We start from the raw sequence: 25,286 nt of genomic DNA on the forward strand, positions 1-25,286 counted from the left end.
TAATTCCATTGGTGCCAAACAGTTGAAACTCTAGTTCTATATGATGAGGTGCTCGTTAGCCCGTTGGGTAGGACGCTTGAGAAGCAGTCGGTCGGGCTGAGTTTGACACTTACACCAGGTAATCAAATTATGAGTTTCAACACATGTTATGCTTAATTTTTGTAATGATTAATTGAAATTGAATATCAGCGATAAAGCAAGAGTTCAATATTTCAGCTCCCTCCATTTGTCAACACATACAACCGTGCCACGGTAAACTGTGCCAGACTTCTTCACTTCGACACGCAGCAGTGCGACAATGTGTTGCACCAGATTGACAGGCCTCTGCTAAATATCGATGGAACCATACTAGACCTCATCAAAGCTCACCCCGAACTATCCATGCTACACAAGGTAAACTTATTATATAAACTGGTTTTCAATTTTTTTTTACTAAATATTTTAATACATACTTGTTTTTCTCCATTGACGTTTATATTATTAGTGAGTGTGATGATTTAAAAAGAAGAAAATAAACAAAACAAATTCAAATCTATGTATGATTTTTTTTTTTTAACATAAAAAGCGAGTTAACTTCTCGAGTGAATTAATTCTTGAGTGAACTTCTTACCATATGGAACAATAAAAAATCATTTCTCTGAACTATCATGGGGAAATTACTTACGTTAAATGATGTACTATTTTTACAAATATATGAACACATTATCTGGTAAGATGGCACTGTTTACAAAAACATAATTTTGAAATAAAAAAATCTAGTTATTACGAAAATAGAATCAGCTGGCGAACCAAGAGTCAATAGAATGGTGGCTATATATTGTGTGATGCGAACATTGCGAATGTTGCGATCTTGATGCTAATGTTGAAGTGTATGTTAATTATGTTACTTAAAGCGAATCTTGCAATTGTCTGTTTAATTTCTTGGGTGTGTTTATTTTTTTAGTTTCAGAGAAGCGAATCAAGAATTTAATTAATGGATAATGTAACAAATCTGTTTCACGCTGTGTTTGGATGAAAACATAAAAGTATTAAATTAAAATTATTGCCAATATTTAAAATGTCTAATGACAGGTGACAGGGGTACATGTTCAATAAGCGGTGGATAAGTTTCATACTGATAGGCAAAGAGAGATGTTTTCTATGACCCAGCCTATATATCGCCGCACTCTAGGGGCATAAAGCGTCATCCTTGTTAACTGTTTGCGATAGTTTTATGTAATTGCACATTATTCTATTTTTTTTATTTACTACATTATTTCGCACCCTGCTACCTTGATAATTTCCCAAGTTACACACCTGCTCCTTTCAATTAAAATTGAATCACCACTTCTATTTCAACAGTTTTGCCCGAGATTTTAAAAATATTTTTTAATTATTGATCAACATGAAAAAAACAATGTGGCGTCTTGTCTTATTTGAAATGATGTTGAGATTTGAAAATATTTTTGCAGTACATATTTGAAGTTCCAGGCACAAAACAGAGTTATTTTTTAATGATAAACTAAAGTTTGTAAGACATGGTTATTATGCATAGCACAAAGGATAACAAATTATTATAATCATTTATCTGCACAGACGGGACACATCATTTCGATCAAGTCGGATTGAACGCTTTGGGAGTTTTTTATTGCTTCAGACTTCAAACAATATCCTTTTCTGTAATTTTAATAAAAAACAATTGCTCTATATATGAACTTTCCTTTGTTTAAGGTGGTTACTGGCTCGGATATGGAAGCAATCCTCCGGGATAAGAAAGACATAACCTTTGTGGCTCCGGTGAATGAGGCTTTCCAAGCTATGGAAAATGCCGAATATGAAGAACTGCTCGGTGACAAGCAAACAGTCACCAACTTGCTGACAAGACACACTTTCAAAGGTAAGCTGACAAGATTAACAGATATTATCAATATCATATATTCACAAGGATTATCGGTCCATGTTGAACAAATTAAGCCGTATAAGGAATAGCTTATCATGACCCTGCAAAATATGCCGTTCAATTGAATTTCAATGTCTTATCTAAATTTGCAGCTGAGAGAAAAATTTGGGCTAATCCGATTGCAATCCGATTTAAGCATTCTTTTAACATTGAGTTGTGTCATATCAAGCGTCAGAATAACAGGAGTGTATATTATGAGACTATGTATGAATGTGATTGAAGCAAGGAATGTATTCCAAGACAGAGCTGAGATACAGCATGATTAGTGAGACAGGTCCACTTTTCATTTTTGTAGGAATTAAAAAAATAAAAAATAAAATATACATATTAATTCAAGGAATTAGGGACCACCTTAGCAATTACGAACATTGGCAATGTTTCACTGAAAATATCTTTAAGTATATACTACAGTCATCTGTCAGAACAAGGATCGATTTTATGGAAATGTTCTTAAATTTGTGCAAGGATTCTTGTTTATTACAGCAATCTCCTAGAATTCAGAGATGTTAATGAAATTGATTTAAAAAAATATATATACAGGGTTTTCCAATAAGAGGTGTTATTTTGAATAGCCCGCTATTTCGGTAGATGTTACTTTTAAAGCTGTCATTTTTTGACATTTGACAAGTAGAAACTACGAAATTAATAAAAATGGAACGATACACGCTTCATCAGCGCATTGCAATTATTAAAATTCACTTGAGTGAATCAAATGCAAATCATCTTGAGTGATGAGGCCCATTTCCACCTCGGTGGCTTCGTCAAAAAGCAAAATTGTCGCATCTGGGGCTCGGAAAACCCAAGAGTTATTGTTGAAAAGCCTCTCTATCCTCAACGTGTGACTGTTTGGTGCGGTTTATGGTCCGGCGGAGTCATTGGACCTTACTTTTTCGAAAATGAGGCTGGAGCAACAGTTACGGTGAATGGATTGCGCTATCGAGAGATGATTAATGATTTTTTATGGCCGAAATTGAATCGTATTGATCTGGACAACGTTTACTTTCAACAAGACGGCGCTACTTGCCACACAAGCAACGAAACCATTGATCTTTTACGATTGAATATCAAAATAACACCTCTTATTGGAAAACCCTGCATTTTGTGAATCCCAGCTGTTCCCAACCATCTGGACGCCAGTGATACTATAGCATCTCCAATTAAGTATGCTGTGAGGCTGAAGGGAGTGGGAAGGGGGGTGGTGATGATCTGGATTGTAAGCCACACAGACCATCAGGGAATAATTAATTCCCTATGAAAAAAAAGGTTGATTACAAATTTCACTCTGCAGGCAGCGTAAAAAATTATCATCCAGCCACCAAATACATAAAACAGAGAACTCACCGAATATATCACTCGCATTGAGATTGGCAGCAATTCCTTAATATCCAAATTCGGCAGCGGACGGCAATCAGCACAATAAAACTTGCATTTACACCATGAAATAATGATCTGTCACGACAAGCTCTCAAGAGAATAGAATTCAGAATGAAATTTGAATTAACACATTGTAATTCAAAAACTGTCACTTTTCTTGAGACAAAAATATTTAAATCTTATAGTCGTAAATCGACCAAACAGGAATAGTGGTGCCCTCTTTTGTCAAACAACATAATTCAGATGAATCCATTACTGAATTTCATTGTCATTTAACTGCAGAGCAAAATCTATACAATAACTGACCAGAGATGTCTATCCTGTCCACTATTTTTAATTTATATTTTCAAATTTTAAGTCTACTGCTTCTCCAGGGGGGGGGGGATGGGGAAGAGAACGGTGGGGAAGTATCTGGCTATTTAGATCTGGTCATCAAACACGCCCAAAGCTCAAGCAACGTTTCAATTGATTATATGTTCAAGAAAGCATTTCCATATTTGATAGATTTCACAAAAAGTAAGGAAAAACAGAGAATACTTCTGGCACACAGATAGCCCACACTTCTATAGCAATACTGCAAATAAAAAAGATGCATATTTCTAGCCATGTCCAGAAAGGGTGTGAATTACTAGCATTATGCCAGCATCCGCACTTCATTAAGGGCGATTTTAGGAAAAGGTCTTTAGTTTATGGTTAAGCTATATTGGTTTATCTCTTCAGTGGCTAAAATGAAACTAAGATGAAATGCTGTAGGAGGGCAGCGAGAAGAATAACATTCTATGCAATGATTTAAATCCAGATGTGAGATGCTGCGCCGGCCTCCACAATTTCCCGTGGACTGCATCGCTGACCTGCATCGATGATAAGTTCACCGCTCAGTTCCGGGACAACCAGATCGGCTCCGCAACCATCAAGAAGTGCGACCTGATGGCTTCCAATGGAGTTGTTCATTTGACTAACAAGGTTTGTGAACAATCTTTCTTCAGTGTTTAGTGTCTGGATTTGTTACTGGCAAAGTTAAAAGCGGAGTAAGATAACTGATGCGTTGGAGTGATCAATGGTCACTTACAACAAATTTTCTGTTTTATAGTTGATGTGAATGCATTCTTGATAAATAATAATGCATTCTTCAAAACAAACACTATGTCTTTATTTCGACTGGAAACTCTTTTAATCCAGGACGAGTGTATAGGATGGCCTGGAGGCCGACATCCTCTCTATCATGCTCTCAACATCTCTCTGTTGCTAGAACTCATCTCGGTTCTTAACATTGAGGGGTAAACCTATATATTATCATTATCTGTTGGTTAATAAATTATAATCTCTACAATCTCTCTACACTAGAGCCATCTATGTCATGTAGCTCGAACTATCAATATGGTTAATGTGTTTTTAAATGTTTTCTTCCAGATCATGTTCAAACACATGAGACCAAGGTCCAAGAACCCAAACATCGACATTCTACTGTATGGACTTTGAACCAATTCCATGGTCGAAACGAATTTGCCTTTCAGAAGGCCAATTAATATAAATTAGGTTTAAGTTTCAATAATCCATGGAAAAATAAACCTACTACATACATATTTATCAAATATTAGTGAAACCTGAGAAAGCAGTTTTTGGCAGGTATTTGTAATGTAGATTTAAGAGTATTATTTTTGATTATGAAAATATGTTATTTAATTATGAAAATATGTATATGTATTATGTTAAGGAATTCAAAGTTTGGATAGCAACGGGAATATTAAGTAGTTACGGAGGACAAAGTTAATTTATCAATTGAGTAATTAATTTAACAAATAAAATACGGTTCAGACTGTTTTTGCTTGGTGTCAGAGTGGGTTGGGTCACATCTGTTCGATGCAGGCAGGAGTGTGGTGAAAGTTAAAATTAGATTAATTTTTCAATGATGCTCATTTAATTATTACTATTATCAAATGATACTGATTGTTTAATTCCAATATTTTCAATAAATAATGATCTTTTTCTTCAAATAAAAGTTTTACAGAAAAATGTCGTGCTTTTAATATATAAAAATCTTTGATAATAACTACGAATTACAGGTATAATCGTAATAATTTTGTGTAATCTTTTTTTTTCATGTTTTGTTTACAATAAGTATATTATATTACTGAATAACCAAATTAAATAAATTGTTAAATATATATTTTTGTTTAATTTTATAATATTATTTTTAAGTAGCAATTATTTCTTAAGTTTTATTGCTGGCAGATATAATGTAACAAAAATAATTATGATCTTGAAATCTGGGAGGAAATTTCACATTGCAAAAACTCATATGATAAAATCAGTCTTCATGGGTGTTTTGACCTCTTAAAACACGCAAAAACATTTTATTGATATTGATACACAAATAATGGATTTGCGGGGCAGTTTTAAGCCATGAGGGGCCCCCTGCTCATATTAAGTTTGGGGGCCCCCTCATTAAATATCCGGGTATCCCACTTTTGTGTAACTGTGTGCGGAATATCATTTGCACATTCTACCCGGAATCAGAAAAATCTTTCTATTTTGCATCTTTGTTAGAATGTACTTCTTAGTTGGATAAAGGAATTTATTAAAAAGTTTTTCTTCTCAAAACAGGAAAATAAAATGGAAAATGCTATTAGAGAATGAATAGGTTTTGTAAATAAAATAAAATATATATTTTTTAATCTTTCTGTGTAATTGATATAAATTACGGGTGAATATTATTTTGTACAATAATTGACGGTGATGACTTATTTCACAATTGATGTTGTATTAAAATGTTTTTAATTGTGCACAAAAAATAATTGCATAGTTGCCATTCTAGTCTACAGACACAAATTAATACCAGATAGCCCTTGAGGTGATTTTGCACAAAAACGGCGCTATTCAAATCATCCAAATATTATTATTATAGCATATTATATGCGTATTTCCCGCACAACTGTAGAATTGTTGGGATAAGGTGTGATGACTTGTTTATATGTATTTTAACCAGGAGAAAACCAAGTTTCTTAAATTAACACAATAATAAAAACGAAATATTATTGGTTATTTAGAACTACTTTTTATTGCACATTTATAAACGTATAAGAATGGTATTCATTAATTATTTTTACCAAAGAAAAAAATACCTAATACTTAATAAAAACACTAGCATTATATTCTACAAAGCTGTCAGAATTGACGATAAATTTAAAAAAGGTGGATTTTTTAAATAATATTTAGATGTCTTAGAAATGCATTAAATCATTAAAATAATATTTCATGAATTATTTAATATAACAAAACAATCATAATATTAGATACCCGTTTAAGATTGATTGAAACAATGGCAAATATTATATTGAAAAAGTCGCATTTAAAATTAAAATACTCTAGGCTAAAAAATAATATGACTTTAAGCAATGGAAAACACTTAAAAATCCAAACCAAAACTCAATACAAAAATAATACAAACTTAATACTCGCATTAACATTAAAAAAATTAACACACAATGTTCCCCTATGCTATGCATATAAAATCGGTCTTGGAGTATGTGATCACTTGTTGAAGAAAATTGTGAAATAGATAACTAATAGTGGAATGCCAAATACAAGAATTCCAATTCCAGCCCGCAGAAACCTAGAAAAAAAAAATAACAAGAAATACATTTCAAATGCTAATTTGTGTTTTAAAAACATTCACGCCAAGTTCATCCATATACAAAGACTCCTGCTCAACCCCGTACAGTAAAAACCTTGTGCATTATTATGTATCGACACTTGCATGTAAATTATTGTAACCTTACATGAACTTATTACAAGTTATGATAATACAAGTAGAAGGCGTGAAAACAATAAAAGAATAAAACTTTTGTTCAGTTTCAATTATTTTCATAAATCAGTTTTGTACTTTGTTTGCGGGGGAAATGGAGATTTAAGTTCTTGACATTTTATGTTTGTACAGCGGGAGACTGTGATCTCGTTTACGAGAGAAAAGTTGGAAGTATGTTTTACAGTCTTTGTATAACGTACAGTATTCTTTTATCTATGTCATATCTATGTTGATGACAAGGCATGATTTTTTTTACTCGTTACTCTTTTACTACAAGAACTAACATGATGAACAACCTTCAAGTAAACAAAAAAATTAGGGTTTCTGAAATGTGAGCCCTATCGATATTTACTACTTTTTTTATTACATTCCTAAATTTATACAGTCTTTGTATAAAATCAAAAACAAATTATTACCAGTTATTTAAAAAATATATTGTTAGTTTTTTTTTCGATCTGTGAAGAGTGCTCTGTAATAGTTTATCTACAAATTTTGGAAAAACATTATCGATTTAATTTGATTGCATGTGATCTAATTCGCTTGCAAATTGGCAACCTGATATGTCCTATCAATGACTTTATAAAATACCTAAGAGAAGACATTGCATACCAATAAAACATTCTGTTTAAACACTAGTTCAACAATTTCTGCCAAGATAACGTCAACGTCAGACCATTTCCATTGTTATTATTCAGTAGCTTTGGGGGCAACAACTAATTCTTACATACTCATTTAAATAAAACACATTTTTATTTGTCCAATACTTTATTTAAGTACAAGAAATAAGAAACTTAACATAATTTTAATAAGACATAATTTTTCACAGTATGTATTTTTTACTCCATAACCTGATAAACATAATTATGCTGACATATAATGTTGTGGGCACTGCGTCATCCATCAAGATTCATTCAATGTTCTTGTGACTAAGGACAGGTTGTTTCACAGAATTTGAACAATTCATCAAATTTTAAAGTTCTTTTAAGGTTCTATTCAGATTTGATTATTATATAATTACTGACCAGTTGCTTCAAAAAACTGAAACTGTAACAGAACTTGGATAAAACCTTCACAGAACTTGAAAATCGACTTTAAAATTTGATGAATTATTCAAATTCTGTAAACAACCCGTCCTAAACTGTTTTTAAAAATGTTTTGAACACAGAAGAGTTTTCGGTTGAACACCTGAAAAGTGTAGTTATATCACAAACGTGTTATAGATGTACCTATAAAAATGGAAGATACTAAACCATACAGATCGCAACCCAACTTGAATAGGAACTTTCAGCAACAGTTGGAAAAGTGATTTCCTAATATTCCATTCTTAAAGTGTAATAAAGAAAAGAAAATAATTTCCTTTGTCAAACTATACCCTTTTCACAATGGTCTTAACCGCTTCTGTGCCAAGAGCGAGTTAACTCGCATTCTTGGCCTGCTGTGCACAGCTACACTTCTACCTACTGGCATTTAAAAGGTTAAATATTATTTGCTGGCTATGATAAATCATTGATTGGAACTAATTAAAATTTCTATGAATATATATTAAGATGTTATAATAAACATTATCAATGATATAATTAAGAATAAATTAGCACCGGGCCGCGGCACATTTTCATTGAACCTCTGTATTTTTACAGTGCAATGCAAATATTCATATGACGGCTGCGCATTTAAATGATAAAATATAAAAATTTTCCCTGTTTATTGTCATAAAGAATAAACTACTCGGTGAATACAATATTAACTGGCAAAATACTTAAAAACATGTCTGAATTATCAAATTAATTGAAAAAATGTTTGACAGGAATGGTTTCTTAAATTTTCACTTACCTGTGAAATGATGTTCCTGCCTTTTTTTTATTCGAAACACTTTTACACTCGCTGGCTGATAACTTCTGCGTAGCGGCATCTTGACTGTTTATTTAATAAACTTTGTATTGTTTTTAAGCTAAAATTTGATAGTTAGCTGACTGACGCTTTAAAAGAAATGGACTATCACAATGGAGTCACACGTAATACTGGACAGACGATTGAAATTTGACAATGAAGTTTTAAAAAAGTACTTAGGCAATGAAAATATCCTAGTCCTGTCTAATAAAGGATGCACGGCGGCAAGAGAAGATTATAAAGAATAAATAATTTATTTGTGTTCCGTCTCCATATGAACTTCAAATACTAATTAAGAATCTAAAAATTAATCTTGATATAATTATCCTCACTGAGTGCTGGATAAAGGATAAATATTCACCCTTACATATTAATAATTACACCTCATATGCAACCAATTTGAATTACACAAAAAATGATGGTGTGATAGTGTACATTAAAGATGACACTAAAACTGAAGTCAATGAAATAAAATTCCCAAATGCAAACTGTTTGAAAATCAAAGTGGGTGATGAAACCACTATATTAGCTCTGTATCGATCACCAGCTACAACTAATATTAATCAGTTTCTTGAAACGCTTTCTAATGAACTCAATCTTCTAAAAAACAAAAAAAATGTCTTCCTCATCGGAGATATAAATATTGACATACTAGAAAACGGTCATCCAAATAGAACTGATTATCTGCAAACACTGGCCGCCCACGGACTTGAAAGTTTGATAAATAAACCTATGCGTGTTACAAATGACAGCAAATCTTGCATCGACCACATATTCAGTAAGACTGTTAAACCAACCAACTCTATCATATTCACCTCTACTATAACCGACCACTATACAACAATTTTATCTATTACAAAAAAGAAAATACAAAGATCGCAGCCCTACACAATTATCGTGCAGAAGACAGAAACCATATGGAATGAAGTAAAACAACAATTACTAAATACAAACTGGATAAACCTACTGGAGAACCTTGATACAAATAGTGCCTGGAGTAAATTCATTGAATATATAACTCATACCATCATGTCAAATACCAAATCAATAGAAAAAAAGATTTCACATAAAAATCAACATCTTAAACCATGGATAACCCAAAGCGTTATAAATTGCATTAGAAAAAGAGATGAACTACACAGGAAAGTTAGTTTAAATCCTTGTGATATTTTTATACAACGATATTATAAAAGATACAGAAATATTTGCAAAAATGTTGTACGCAATGTCAAAGAAAATTATTATAAGAAAAAAATAGACGAATGTAACAATGACCCACGCAAATTATGGAAGATCATTAATGAAATTACAAGTGCAAAATCATCCCATAACAAAAGCATAGATGAACTAACAATTGAAAATACCCAAATCTCTTTCGAAAAGCATCCGGACAAAATTCTCGAATACGTAAACGAATTTTTTACAAATATAGGGTCAAAATTGGCAAAGCAAATCAGACATCCAAAAACTAGCATTTTACCAGAAGAAAAGGAAAGTATGAACCAGATAGATAAATTAAAGTTAACTAATGTAACCAATACTGAAATCAGAAACGCAATTGTATCCCTCAATGTTAATAAATCATCGGGAAATGATATAATCTCAAATAAAACAATAAAACAACTCCAAAATGAACTGACCTTCCCTTTGACATACTTGGTCAATCTGTCTATATCTACAAATGTATTCCCCTCATGCCTTAAAAAAGCAACAGTTATACCTATACATAAAAGTGGTAACAAAAAGGATATATATAACTACCGACCCATAAGTCTCTTAAGCTCCTTTTCACAAATCTTGGAAACTGTAATGAAGAAGCAAATTGTTCATTTTCTTGAACAAAACAAATTATTATCACCATCCCAATATGGCTTTAGGGAAAATCTAAGCACCAATGATGCCATAGAAAATCTAACAAGCATAGCCATAAAAAACATAGATGAAGGGAAAAAGTGTTTGGCTTTATTCATAGATCTTCAAAAAGCTTTTGACACAATAGACCATAAAATATTACTAACTAAGCTAAAAAAAATAGGAATGGCCGAAACAACAATGAACTTATTAGAGTCATATATAACAGGGCGAGAACAACAAGTACAAATTGGCAAACAAAAGAGCAAACTACTATCTTTAAACTATGGCGTCCCTCAAGGAAGTGTACTGGGACCGATCCTATTCATTATCTATATCAACGATTTAACTAACCTTACCATTAAAGGAAACATAATCAGTTTTGCTGATGATACTGTTTTATTATTTCAAGAAGAAAATTGGACGGATACATTTAATGAGGCTGAAAAGGGGCTTAGTGCACTTCAAAATTGGCTTAAAATCAACTCGCTTACCCTTAATATAAGCAAAACAAAATATATAACATTTTCAATAAACGCAAGGAGCCAACCAATAAAATCACTAGAACTAAAACTACACGAATGCCATGGAAATAATATACAATGTTACTGCCCCGTCATCGAAAAAACACAAAACATAAAATATCTCGGAGTAATAATCGACGAAAATCTTAGATGGGACCTACACATCAAAGGTATTACGGAAAAACTCACAAGCCTTATATATTTCTTTAAAAATCTAAGAAACGTATTAAATAAAAAGGATATGAAAAAGGTCTACTACGCATTATGTCATTCTCGAATTGAATATGGAATCATAGGATGGGGATCTGCTACACATACGTACCTACACAACCTGAATACGATTCAAAAAGGAATCATAAAGACCATATTGAAAGTACCAATTAGAACGCCTTCAATTGAAATATTCAATTCCTTTGACGTACCAAATGTACAGCAAATATATGCCAAAAATATATTATTGAAGCTCTTCAAAAATAACAAATCCTCTACTAGACTGTGTATGCATAACACTAGATCGAACAAAAATGATATAAAAAATATTCCAAGTTATAAAACCACATTCGGACAAAGAAACTATACATACTTTGCAACAAAACTCCATAACATCCTTCCCCAAGACATAAAACTAATAAAAAATCCTAATGAATACAAATCATTAATAAAAATATGGCTAAAAGAGGTCAATGAAAAAACCCTAATGAAAACACTAAAAACGATATAGAAGACACTAAAAACGACATAGAAGACAAATAAACCATATTTAAATAACTTTAGTCCGCCTCGGCACAGGACCCCCTAGTGAGGAGGACTAAGAAATACAATATTTTATACTTAATTTCACCATTATATTTTGTATGTAACAATTATTTTATATAGTCGCTAAAATAAAAAAAAAAATAAAAAAAAAATATATTATTAGGGCACTTCCTCTATTATTCTATATTCAATATGTCCTATAACAAGGACAATACACAAGGTCAATATATAATAATAATACTAAAAATGCATACAAAGTGTTAATATGAATGCATAATGGATTGAAATTTCATTAAGTTATTTCACCTATTCCTAAAGTAGCAATCGCATGTTAGTTACAAAAACAAAGTTATATAAAAAGGGGTACAAGTTAGTAAGAACCACAAATAGACATAAAATGAATACATAAATATTTTAAATTGCTGTCATTTTGTTTGATTTGAATTGAGTGTTTCTAATATTTGCAGTAAATCTAGAGATTCAAATCTTAACACTAATAGTTTTGTGACTAGTAGACTTTGCATAATGTTTATTATTCTGATTTGACAACTTGTACGCCAGAATGCATGGGCGCGCTCTGGAGGAATAAAAAATTACTATAAGATACGACTACCATCTTGACAGGACCCGGAAAACACAAACAAATTGAACATTGAACACAGACAGTTGAAATGCAAATCTTAAATCATTTTTTTTTTAATAATTATGTAGGAACCTACATAATTGTTATGATTTGATTATTAGTAATATTGTTTCAATAATTAATATACAAATGTATTATTGGTACTATGCAGAGTAATAATTGTATGCAAACATATTCAACGCTCAGGTATTTATAATATTTAAGTCTTTAATTCAGGGTGGAATTCCATTTTAATATGTTGTACTTATGGATCAAACCACATTTATAATTTTTTTCTATTACTTTTTTATTAATGACCGGACCGGTTTCACCCTATGATGGGCATCTTCAGACCGGAGGTGGAGACAATGGGCATTAATAAAACAAGTAGAAGAAAGTTATAAAGGTGTTCCAATCCATAAAAAAGTTGTATATTCACAACGCTGTTAAGTAACAAATGATGAATTAATTAAATAGGCAAATTTTATTATGTTCATTCGTAAATAAGGGGTCAGCACAGAAGAGTTTGCCCAAACATTTTCAGCTGAGTTAACGAGCTTAAAGTTAAGACATACAATTTACAATTTCAAAACATTATCTCTCAACAAGATCTTTAAAAGTTGATAAGAACTAAGGGCAATCCCAGTGAAAATTTTATTATTTATTGGTTGATATTTGCAACTTGTGTTCAATGAGTTGCCATATCAACCAATGAGTTGTACCATTTCTCCATTGACCGCCTCAAGTGTGTTACCCTTACGCTTGTAGTGAATTTTGAATAAAATTGAACATACGCAGAATAAATACTTGAAAGCCAAAACAATTTTATACAAATAATAATATATTATTGTTACTTACCAATGAAACTTTATTGTTTTAAGCACCTTAATAATATTTTCAGTTTGTTTCCGTGTGTCCGCAAAAGATCCGGTATTGTCGATAATGAATTGCGAGTTGGCTATTTTTTGTTCCAATGGCATTTGCGTGTCAATACGCTTTTTGGCAATTTCTGGGCTAAAATCATTCCTATTGCACAGCCTTTCCAGTTGTTGATCATCTTCACTGAAATCATCAATCAAACACCTAAGAAACAATACACTGAACTAAAGCGTAATATCCGGACCATTGTGCAGAGGTTTTGGCAAACAAGCTACATATTACCAAGTAGGATTATATAAATATACTATGGTAGGTGTGTAGCATTGGTGATTATTGGTTTGCCAGCAGTAGAGAAAAATAGCAATGCACATAGTTTCATACGGAAAAGCTTTCATTTTAAGACTTTTATTGTTATTATGTTACTAAGTGGACTGTAAAATACTTATTCATTTATTTACGCCCTAATGAGCTTTTACAAAGATAGGTAAGTGATACAGTTGTGTTAGGTACATAGTTAACAATAAATAATGATATATGATTAAATTAAAATTAATAGTGTGGATTATGGAAACCAAAATATGTATATAGAAACATAGAAATATAAAAATAAAAGTGTATTCACTACGGAGTCGTGAATTCATACATCTCTAGTGATTAAAAAGATTTAGTTTTAAGAATTACACGGAATATTTAAACATGTCTACAATATTGCCAAAACGATGCAGTCTTTTATAGGCGTATGAGCTTCATAGTTGGTTTTAAAATTGTCACAGAAAAAGGTGGCACTTTGCCTCATATTTCTAGTCGGTACATAAAATTATGTTTTAGCGACAATTTCAGGATTGTCAATGCAATTATTAATAATTTTATTTGATGGTACAATGATCCGCTTATCTGACAGCGTTATTAAGTTGAGTTGTTTCATCAAAAGGACATATTTAATATTTTGAATTTGAATATTCAGTTTAATGTTAAAAAAGGGAGGAATGTCAGTCACATTTTTACTGCACATGTTAAAAAATAATGTTAGCAGCAAAAAAACGATCTTTTGTCTCAAACACATTGAAAAATATTGAATGAATATGCAAAAGAAAACGACAACAAGTCTGTCTACTGAGTTTCAGCATGATCGCATGTCGGGAAGTGAGTTGATTTCCACTACAGCTTCAATCATTATTTTATAATTTCATTCAAGAAAACAAAATCTTAAATTCTATCTATTAATAAAAATATTAATGTTCGTTTGTTCAAAATCTTAAATCTCCGAAAGTTCTTCACAGATTGCTTTGAAATTTTGACACTATGTTGCATTCAAATACTCGTGTTTTTTTATATACCTATATAATATAGATGTCACCTGGTGACAGGTAAACAGGCTTTTTTTTTTTTTAAACAGCGCCATCTCTTGGACGTAAAAGCAACTCGCGCTATTGTTTCTCTATCTGCACAGACAGACTGAGCCACAGCAACACGTGGCGGGGTACAGCTAGTTAAACATAAAATAGAAACTAAACACAAAAATTTCAATAAACTACATTGAAGTTAATTATTTTCACTCACTTTGGGGAGTCAAGTTTTACCGCACAGAGGCGGTCAATCTTCACCAATCGCGTTTTCCGCAAATGTAAGGAAAGTCCAATAGAAAAGCAAAACATTACAAAATATTGTACATACCAGACAACTGTGATAATCTTATGCATGAATCCCATCATGCGTCCCGTCTCAAAGAGAAGTGGGAGCTCCATCACAATAAATGCATGGCCTTGGAGGAACTTTTCAATTGCAGTTTTAGCCAACACCCTTTGAATGCGCGGATGTGTTATTTTATTTAACGTGTTTCTCTTTTTGGCATCATCAAACACAATAGCTCCAAGCAATGTCCGATTTACTGTTCCATCTTCAGAGATGATTTCATCGCCAAACTCTGTCCGGATCAAATCCCATGCTGACTTACCGGGTTCAATTACTGAAATTAAAAAAGTTTAATCATCAATTCCTTATCTGAACCTACTACATCATAGTAATAAAGGTGACGCCAGATTCCAACTAATTCAGAATCTTTGTGGAATTAAAAAATATATATATTTACTCCTTACATGGAAGTCCTATATAAAGGACTGAATCTGGGTTTTGACAGAGCGAGGAAACATAAATGGCGAACCACACCATGACCAAGTTGTTGAGTTCAAGAATGAGTTATAAAAACAATCTGTTCTCAGGCAGCAAATAGTGTCAACTGTGCACAAAATATTGGGCAGACATTTAGCGGTTTTCTTTCTTATAGTGGGGGTCGGAAGAGGACATCTAGGTCTGTAAACCAAGCTAGGGCCTCAGGAGTCTCCCTGTGGATGGAATGAATAGAGCGAGAATTCGAGAACACATGTTCAGTGGTGTGCACTGCACCGCATTCACACATCGCCGACTCTTTAAGGCTCCACCTATGCATCGTGTGGGCACAACGGCTGTTGGAGCACTTTATCCGATGGAAGACCAGAGTTTATGAGGCAGTGAGAACCAGGCTGTCTCTCTTAAATTGGCATTTGAGAGATTACTCCATACAACAGGAAGGAAGCCCGTTCCAGAGACCAGATTGAACTGAGAAAGAATGGGAATGATTTAGAATGGTAAATGGAATATATAAAAGTAAACATGTGTAGTCATAGTATGTAGTAATGTTAACATAGAAAAAAATATTCTTATCATTCAGTAAAATCAGAAACAAGATAAGGACTTTGATTACCATAAATAGAAGGGCCATATTTTGAAATTGACAATTACAATAACCCGATTAATACTTTACAGATATCTATAGTGCAATTTTTGATAAATATCACTTCAAGGGCACCGTTGCATGCAATACTATTAGCTGTCACAACAGAACATTTGATTGGTGCAAAGGTCCAACACAACAAGGTATCAGAACAATATTAAATACAACTTACTGGTACAAACAGATTTGTAGGTTTTTGTTTATTCCGCTCCATGGAACGACAGTTTTCTCAACAAACATACAAGGAATGAATTAAAATAAATTTGTTTTTAAAGTATTCTTTTATTGGTGTAACTAACTAACCATCACCCTGTTTCACACAAAGATGACTGTAAAATATAATAAGGGCGGCCAAGCAAGAAGGCCGTGTAAACTTTGGTAAACGAATCGAATGTAATGACGAATGGAACGTAAATCGAATTCCGCTGCATGCAAAGGCTTTTTAAAAAACTATGCTTGATTTCAACTTAAATATCTAATGGAGACAACTATTTAAGGCGGGGGTTTAAGTTGCACGTGCAAAAAATAGGTTTTTAGGGTTTATTTTGGGTTATTTTAATAATTTATGCGACTTTCATAAACTTCACACTTAACTTTGATTGAGAAAAAATTGAACTTTAATAAATATTTTACCATCTCCTACCACAGAAATAGTTATTTATTGTAGTAATTAATTTAAAATAAAGAGCTATTTATATATTTTTGTGTATTAAGCGTGCAGCAGAAGTTTATCCAAACATTTAGTGTCACTATTATCCTGCTGACAAGTTATTGTATTTTAGAAGTTTAAAAAATAAAAATACCTACAAATGTTAAAAGGTCAAAATATACCGATAAATACATTAATTAGGCTAATTCTCACTGGGTAGAATTAATTAATGTTAGACAGGATATAACCAGTTTTATTTTCAGGATGTCACCAATTGAGAATTAATTTACAGTTATGTCAGCTATGTTACAGTTAAGTGAAATTACACTTAAAAACTAATTATAAAACAATGATCCGAGATTATTAAGGTTGGATTTCTGTTATTGGGGCATCGATCAATATATTTATCTGGTGCACTCACTCTCTCTGGCGATTTGATCGGCATCTATAACTGGAATACCGTGTTCTTTGAATATTTGGAGGACGGTGCTCTTGCCAGTCGCCAGCCCTCCCGTTAGGCCAACGACGAACATTTTAGTCTGATTCTGTCTGGTTTCAACTCTTTAAAAAAACTCCAAGACCTCAGGCTCGGACCGCAGCTTTTGGATTTTGTCACTTTGACAGCGGGCGAGCAGTGTTGCCGTTGTGCGCCACCAAAGTCACCAAAATTGCTTACAGCAATGAAAATTAAACTGATAATATTATTAAATAATAGTGCTTATCTACTCTGAGCTCCGACACAAATTTTCAGTTGTCCATTGAGAAAACATGATCTATGGTCAGTCGCCTTGTCAAAAATGACACTTCGGTTGTTGTGATAGCCGTTTCGCGCCTACAAATGTCACTTTCAAGTAAAATCAAAAATTATCTTGTTAAAGGTGGAGATACCAAAGTCCATATTTCACAGTTAGGCAATTTTTGTCACAAGTTTAGTCCATAACGTTGACTGATCCGCCAGGAGGTTTTCAACATCAATTTCGGCGGGTTTTATTCAAATTTTCAAGTTTCAACACGTCATATTGCACGTGCAGAATGTTTAAGGTACCTGCAAAGCACATTTGGAGTAAAAATGTTATAGGCACTTTGCTGTCCGGAAACATTTTTTTTACTAAAAAAATTATTAATCACCACTGTTTTATCCTTTGTCAAAGTTTGAAAACCCATCTGGCAATATTTTATTCGAGTTTCGTTGAATAATGTACGTACGTATCCACATTTGCGCCCTTTTACAATCCCAACGAAATGGCATGACACCATTCATCTCATTTAAACTATTATTATTTAGTGTGTATGAAAGAGCGAAGACGCTTTTGACACACTTGCTAATAACAGCTGTTGAACACGAGAAACAATGCCAATAACAGTGACGGAGTGTGAATTTTTTTTTTTAATTGAAAAAAAATGTTACCGGACAACAAAGTGTCCATAACATTTTTTACTCCAAATTAAAAAGGAATAGCTGGTTAAAGTTTGTCGGGTACGTGCCGATACACCCTGTAAATGTAAATATTCCTCCAAGGGTGTATACCATGGAAATATAGTATCCATACTTTTAGGTACGAGAGGGTACCCTAAAGAAACCGAACTGATGTTGCTGGAGGCTCAGTTTCTATAGTAGCAGATTCTGCTGATAAGACCGTGTACAGCTATCTATTCCCAGTCAGTATACCAAGCATTGCGCTGGACAAGTTGTCCTTTTGGCTGGTATGATTTTTTTGGTGACAGTTGTATTGTATGCTCCTTGTTTTTCGATGGCTGATTTTCATGCACAGCTCACAACCGTGAAGTTTTGAAAACTGGCACAGAAACTCTTGAAGTATTTAAAACGGCCTACAATAATGATGTTATGAGGAAAACTCAAATTTAAGAGCCACAAATTTTGTGGTTCATATGGAAAACAAACTCTAGGTGAATTTGAAGTTTTCTATTGGATTGGTTGTTACTTTGTTTCAGGGTCCATAGCATCATGATTCGTCACCTATGATGACCTTGGATAAAAAGTTTGAGTCATTTCAGAACTCTGTTCACGAAAATCAGCCATGGTAATAAAAACGATGTACACACAAAATAAGAGTCACCAAAAAATTCACAACAGCCGAAAAGATGACTTCTCACACAGCACTTGGAATACTCACTGTCAATTACTGACTGTGAATTAGGTGGACACGGTCCTACCGGCAGAACCTGGTACTACAAAAATAAGCCCCCCACAACATCAGTTCGGTTTCTTTTGGGTATTGGGTTTATGGGTTTATTTATATGGGTTTCTTTTGTTACAGGCCATTAAAAAAGGGGCCAGTGATTTAAACATTTAATAACTAAGTCTGTCAAAGGTATCCTATTTATTTGTACATGTCGGAATCTTTTTTTTAATACTCATGTTTGAATTAATGAATAAATAAAATAATAAAGCAACATGAATGAATAAATGAATGAAATGGAATTTGGAAGTGATAATTAACCCACTTCCCGACATTTGATTGAGCTAAAACTAGGCAGATAGACTCATTGTCGATGACAATGCATTCTATCAACTATTTAGGGCACACGCGCGAACACACATATTTAATAAATAAAAATTTGCTGCTGTAATATACAAAATAAATTTCGGTACTATCCAATTAGAATTTGGCATAGGTGTGAGCCAAGTGAAAGTGAAAGTCCAATCCTCAATCAAATAATAATTATTATTATTTTTTTAATATCTTAATAAAAAAAACATACCATAGTAAAATACTTTGCTTTTCACAGTTTTATTTTTTTAACATTTTTAACAATTTCGATGTGAGTTCCCCTATTGCACGGCAAACATGTAAACCATAGTCAACCTCCCTCCAGGTACGCTGAATCATATTATCAGGAGTCTCAGTCGTAATTGCTCTCTCATGTTGTTATCTCAATTGGATTCTCTCATTTTGTATTTCCCAGTTTTTTCTGTTTAAAAAAGATGTTTTTAGATAACCCCACAAGAAAAAATCCATAGAAGTTAGATCAAGACTTCTACCTAGATGGCCACAAAACAGAACAATTCCTACCAATCCAACAGCCAGGGAATCTGTTGTTAAGAGCTTGTTGCACGTTAAGGCTGTAATGAGGTGGCGTGCCATCCTGAGGTTTTGTAGCATTGATAAAATGATTTATTTCTTTGGATTCCAGGGCCTAGTGGGTCTGGTGACTGGGGGGGCCTCAGGGCTTGGCCGGGCGACCGCAGAGAAGCTGCACAAGGAGGGGGCCAAGGTCATCATTTGCGACTTGCCCAGCTCCAAGGGACATCAACTCAGCAAGGAGATCGGCCACAATGTACTCTTTGTCCCAGTTGATGTAAGAATGCTAATTAATGTATTTAATACAAAAGCCGGTTTCATGACAAACAGAACATTCAAGAAAATCAAAGAGATGGAACCAACAAACCTAACCTAATACTGTATAATATTTATGTCCTTATAAAACCCCAAAGTATTTGTGGGAACTATGGCTCTTTGGGTGAGTGAATTTTGGTGTTACTTAGTGAACAAAGTGTAACAAAGCCCAGTGTAACAAAGTGCTACCAAGATCAGAATATAAGCATTATGTGAACATCCTTGAAAATGCGTTGACTTCTAAAATAAGGAATTGAAAACAAAACCAGCCAATTTGAGAAAAGAACCAGATTTGAATTAGTGTTTAAAGAAACTCCATCTCAACAAAATTTCATACCCATCTTAAAACCTGCGACAGACCACCCTATAAGAGCGCTATATTTTCATGTCTTGGCCTATTTCAGCTTATCGCTCGCCATACATTCCCAACGGTAGTGCATGGCGAGCGATATGCTGGAATAGACCAAGCCATGATGCATATAGCGTAATGAGTCTCCATCCTTATGAAAAGTTCTAGACAAACTTCTAGAAAAAATTAAATCTTAAATTATCTGCTTGGAGTAGGTATGTCATTTATGTAATACATTTTGTGTTTTAAGGTTTGCTCAGAAGTTGATGTCCAGACTGCTGTTGCCCAAACAAAAGAAAAGTTTGGTAAATTAGATGTGACTGTGAACTGCGCTGGTATTTTCGGTGCTTCTCGAACGTACAACTTCAAGAAAAAGCAACCATATCCTCTGGATGATTTCACTAGGGTTATAAGGGTAAGTTAAAATTTAGAAGTTATTTATACTAAGTAAGTTATTTTTCACTTCTCAACAATCAGGTTGTCTCAAAGTCAAGGTTGATCGATTATAGCAAATACCCTATAATATTAATAATATGTTCGACTCCAGTGAAATAGTGGCAATATCAACAACTCAAGCCGCTAGAGATGCTAGTGTAGCATATTGACTTTGACTTTCCTTTCAATGGCTTGTTCAATTGTTGTTTTGTTTTGCTTGTTCTCTTTCAATGATTAGATTTTTAAATTTATGAACGTAAAATAAATAATATCATAATTCACATAAAAACCATAAAAATATACGAAAGAAAACCAAGGCACACAACTCACACGGCTAGGAGGCGCTAGTGTAGAAAGATGCCATCAGAATGTACGGGAAATGTCAGAAGTTGGAGGTACTTTTAATATTATAGGGTATTTGATTATAGGGATAAATATGGTATGAAGGATCGTTATCGCATCATTTCCAGCCATAAATTTGATTTGAACTTTTACATGATCCTAAGTGGTTTATTTCCAGATATAATATGACCGGTCGGTGGCTGAGTTGACATCGCAATTGGGTCCCACCCAGGCGTAGTGTGTTTAATTCCTCCATCACAACACAAGCAACATTTTCCACTTACTGTGGGAGATATTCAAATATTGTCAGCTTATTCGTAACCCGGGAATGTTTGTCTTTCTTTTAAATTATTTTTTCATTTTAAATATTATAAAGCTAAAAGCACAAAAGTAGGTTAGGTTAGATTTGTTGTTGTTTTTTTTTTGTTCTTTTTCTTCAATGTTCTGTTATTTCATGGAATATTATATCTGTCTGTAATTTATTGTCAATAAAAATTCTTACTCTTTCAAGATAAATCTGATTGGAACATATAACGTGATCCGCTTAACAGCAAGCCTGATGGGAGAGAATTCGCCGAACGCTGACGGCCAGAGGGGAGTGATCATCAACACGTCCAGTGTGGCGGCGTACGATGGCCACGCCGGTCTGGCTGCCTACTCAGCTTCCAAAGCCGGGGTGGTCGGCATGACGCTACCAATCGCTAGAGACCTTGCCGGACAAGGAATCAGGGTGGTCACCATTGCACCAGGTTGGTTGAACTGTCACACAACCCTGTCTTGGCATATACTCCTTGCTTAGTTCACATTCATCAGTGTTCTTCTGAAAAGGGCCATGTTTCCCTGGGATAACACAGTGGCATAACCGGTTGGGCAGCTTCCCAGTGAGTTCACTGCTATGCGCCACTACACTGGTTGGTATGCGCCGATGCTGGTGTTGGCCACCAAATTGTGGTGACAACAAGCGGCCACCAAGTGACGAACCCTCCAAAGAAAGCTATACATTTGGTTTTGTTCCCCAACTGTCTGTGCCACCGTGGTCTTCTGGTGAAATATGGTCCTTAATGTGACTTTATTGATTTTTTTAATATTTTAATTTGAATAGCGGCAGCGGGAGGGGAACTATAACTAAATTTCAAATTAGTTAGAGTTTATAAAATTTTGAGAAAGGGTATTGAAAAAAGTAAATATAAATTAAATTACTCTTCTAACATATTATTACATTCTTTATTTACGATGTGCCAAATTGTTGGCGAAATCATCAATCACATAATCATAGCTTAATGATTTCGTCATATCGGCCTCTGTATTAAGAATAGACAAGTTATTTAAGCGTTCTTTGCTTTTGAGAGAGCGCATATAATTTTTGATTTGTCGTGGCACAGAGAGTGAAAGCTCTGCACTGCAGATTTTCACTGTTGTACAGGTTAAAACAAGTAACATAATATCAATGTTTCAGTGTTCGGAAACACCACTTCCAGTTTTTTTCCTCTGATCAAAACCCTCCAACTGTCTTGGGTTCTTTGGTTCCTTTAAGCTCTTTGGTTTCTTGCTATTTTTAGATTTTATATAATATATGAAAACTACACATTCATCTTGCAGACCGTTTGCAAAGTCTTCTGGATAGAGCCTTTGTACTTGTAACTCTTTGGCGCCATTTCTTATATCTTCTTCACCTTTTTTTTTCAAGTCTTAAGAGGAATGAAAACTTGTCATAAGCCAACTTTCGCTTTTTTTTAAGCTCACTTAAAAGTAGATTGTCACTGATCGTGAATTGGAAGAAATGCGTGCACATGAAAATGGCCACTTTATTGCAATAACACTTATCCCTCGTGAGTTTTATCACAAGGAAGTTCTTTTGATGGAGCTTTTTTGGGAACATTTATATTAATTAACATTAGATTTAATTTTGCCAGCCTCTTCGTATATTTCAAAAGAATCTATTTTATTTCAATTAATGATTCATTTCTGCAAACACTTCAACTTTAATATTATCGCTTGCAGAATTTTCGAGACTGAATTGAATTGTTTCAAAATTAGCCTGAAACTGTTCACCCTGGGCAATCACCCCTACCCATAGGAAAATACATCACTGGACCTAGGACTCAAAAGTTCCTATTCAAATGGCAATTTAAAAATTAATGTTTAATCAGTTTTTCTTTAAATCGGTATTGAAACTTATAGGGATTTTCTGTTCAGTTGTAAAGGAGACAAGTTTTAAATCACATTCTTAACCTAAGCAATTCTATTTATGATTTTAACACATTAAAAAAAAAATAATAAATTAAAACAATTTTTCAGGACTTTTTCTAACACCAATGGCGGGCAAGCTTACCGACAAAGCCCTAGCTGAACTATCCAGCAGTATCCCGTTTCCGCAGAGACTGGGAAACCCGTCTGAGTTCGCCATGCTCGTGGCAAACATCATTGAGAATCCCATGCTGAATGCAGAAACCATTCGGATAGACGGGGCCGTCAGAATGAAGCATTAACTTGAAAACATGGCATAGTTTTGTGTACATTGCATACTTTTTTGTATACGTTGTAAATTTGTGTACATAACATTTTGTGTATGTAGCATAGTTTTGTGTTTATAACATAGTTTTTGTATGTAGCATAGTTTTTAATCACATTTATTATTAAATCTTTGGTTTGTTAATCACATTTATTACAAAATCCCTTTCCTTTTATAATGATAAAACAGAAGGACACATCGGTCACAAGCAAATTTTTGTTTAGATCGAAAATTTGAAGAGAGAAAATATAATACAGTATCTTAAAATAAAAGAAAAATGGTTACAATGGTACATGAATGTAATAATATAATTCTATTGATAAATTTTATTAAATAATAAACAAATGTTATGAATAAAAAGAAGTTTAATGAGGAAAATGACATTTTTTTCCTTTGGACTATCCGTCTGAAGTTTGGATAAAAGTTTGTGCAGGCTATTGTCATTGAATCTTGGAGATGTTCATCGGTAAGGTTGCTCCGGAATTTATTTTTAATAATTTTTGTCTTGGAAAATGCTAAAAAAAAACATATGTTGACCCAAACAAAGTGAGAAGTTTGAAGGCGATTTTTTTTGTGTATTTATTACCACAAACAAATTTTATCCAAAACTCTTGACAAGAAACTTCCTGTTTTTTTGGTGTTTCAATACTGCATTTTCTTTGAAATCGATCCATCTGGACCGCTCCGCAACCCTTACCCACCCGACGATTGACAATCTTGCGTTCTGCGCCCGCCTATCTATTGGCGAATTGACGGCAGCAAAGACAAAGCGCGGGAAAAATTATCAAATTACTTACTCAAGTTTCATGTGTAAAATATTTTGTATTGTTAACACAAGGTCCGCATCTGGACCGCGTTCTGCCATTTGGTGACCTTTAAAAATTAACCAACTTGGTTTTGTAATAGTTTCCTAAACTAAGGGTAGTTTTGTGTACACAGCAAAGGTTTATTTATGTAGGTAGGTAATACTGTTTTTATTGCAATGGTTTTATTAAATGTAAATAAAGAATGGAAATACGTAATGCTTTAATTCAAATGGCGATAATAAATAAACAAGTTTAAACATTTTTGTTATGTTATTACTGTACTTTTTACCCATTTTTCCTGCTCTTTTGTTTTTGTAAATAAATAACAAACATGTTTAATGTATTTTTTGGTTCAAAAATATTAAATATTATTCTTATAGTTTTACAGTGTTGGGAATTCAATTATTCCCATTATTAAATTAATTAA

At 33.4% G+C, this 25,286-nt stretch overlaps 3 protein-coding genes across 3 annotated transcripts in view; 2 read left to right on the plus strand and 1 right to left on the minus strand.

The window, feature by feature from the left end:
• Nucleotides 1-5,478, plus strand: part of mfas (midline fasciclin) — a 45,463-nt gene extending 39,985 nt beyond the window's left edge. Inside the window, exons 15-18 of the mRNA XM_089646133.1 lie at nucleotides 217-393; nucleotides 1,711-1,876; nucleotides 4,113-4,276; nucleotides 4,724-5,478. Coding sequence (XP_089502259.1) covers nucleotides 217-393; nucleotides 1,711-1,876; nucleotides 4,113-4,276; nucleotides 4,724-4,792 — 576 coding nt within the window. The 3' untranslated portion in view covers nucleotides 4,793-5,478. The remainder of the gene's footprint in view (nucleotides 1-216; nucleotides 394-1,710; nucleotides 1,877-4,112; nucleotides 4,277-4,723) is intronic.
• A 146-nt stretch (nucleotides 5,479-5,624) lies between these two features.
• Dpck (Dephospho-CoA kinase) lies at nucleotides 5,625-17,664 on the minus strand. Its single transcript, XM_089646135.1, has 4 exons — nucleotides 17,478-17,664; nucleotides 15,312-15,603; nucleotides 13,617-13,820; nucleotides 5,625-6,926 (listed from the first exon to the last, which is right to left on the minus strand). The coding sequence occupies exons 1-4, from the start codon at nucleotides 17,587-17,589 to the stop codon at nucleotides 6,845-6,847; spliced, it is 690 nt and encodes a 229-aa protein (XP_089502261.1). The 5' UTR covers nucleotides 17,590-17,664; the 3' UTR covers nucleotides 5,625-6,844.
• A 202-nt stretch (nucleotides 17,665-17,866) lies between these two features.
• Nucleotides 17,867-25,066, plus strand: LOC149412278 (3-hydroxyacyl-CoA dehydrogenase type-2-like). Its single transcript, XM_089646134.1, has 5 exons — nucleotides 17,867-18,097; nucleotides 20,213-20,377; nucleotides 21,015-21,179; nucleotides 22,053-22,290; nucleotides 23,840-25,066. Exons 1-5 carry the CDS (start codon nucleotides 18,089-18,091, stop codon nucleotides 24,028-24,030), a joined length of 768 nt encoding a protein of 255 aa, XP_089502260.1. The 5' UTR covers nucleotides 17,867-18,088; the 3' UTR covers nucleotides 24,031-25,066.
• Nucleotides 25,067-25,286: the final 220 nt, after the last annotated feature.

Source organism: Hesperophylax consimilis, chromosome 23 (assembly GCF_061612785.1).
Source record: "Hesperophylax consimilis isolate HC1 chromosome 23, BYU_Hcon_1.0, whole genome shotgun sequence".
NCBI lineage: Eukaryota > Metazoa > Arthropoda > Insecta > Trichoptera > Limnephilidae > Hesperophylax > Hesperophylax consimilis.

Coding starts and splice junctions, on each gene's coding strand:
- Dpck (XM_089646135.1), bottom strand. CDS start 17,589: ATGTTCGTCGTTGGCCTAACGGGAGGGCTGGCGACTGGCAAGAGCACC. Junction 15,604..17,477: donor CGATCAAATCGCCAGAGAGA/GTGAGTGCACCA, acceptor TTTTAATTTCAG/TAATTGAACCCGGTAAGTCA. Junction 13,821..15,311: donor AAGATTATCACAGTTGTCTG/GTATGTACAATA, acceptor TGATGATTTCAG/TGAAGATGATCAACAACTGG.
- LOC149412278 (XM_089646134.1), top strand. Junction 20,378..21,014: donor TACTCTTTGTCCCAGTTGAT/GTAAGAATGCTA, acceptor TTGTGTTTTAAG/GTTTGCTCAGAAGTTGATGT. Junction 22,291..23,839: donor GGTGGTCACCATTGCACCAG/GTTGGTTGAACT, acceptor ACAATTTTTCAG/GACTTTTTCTAACACCAATG.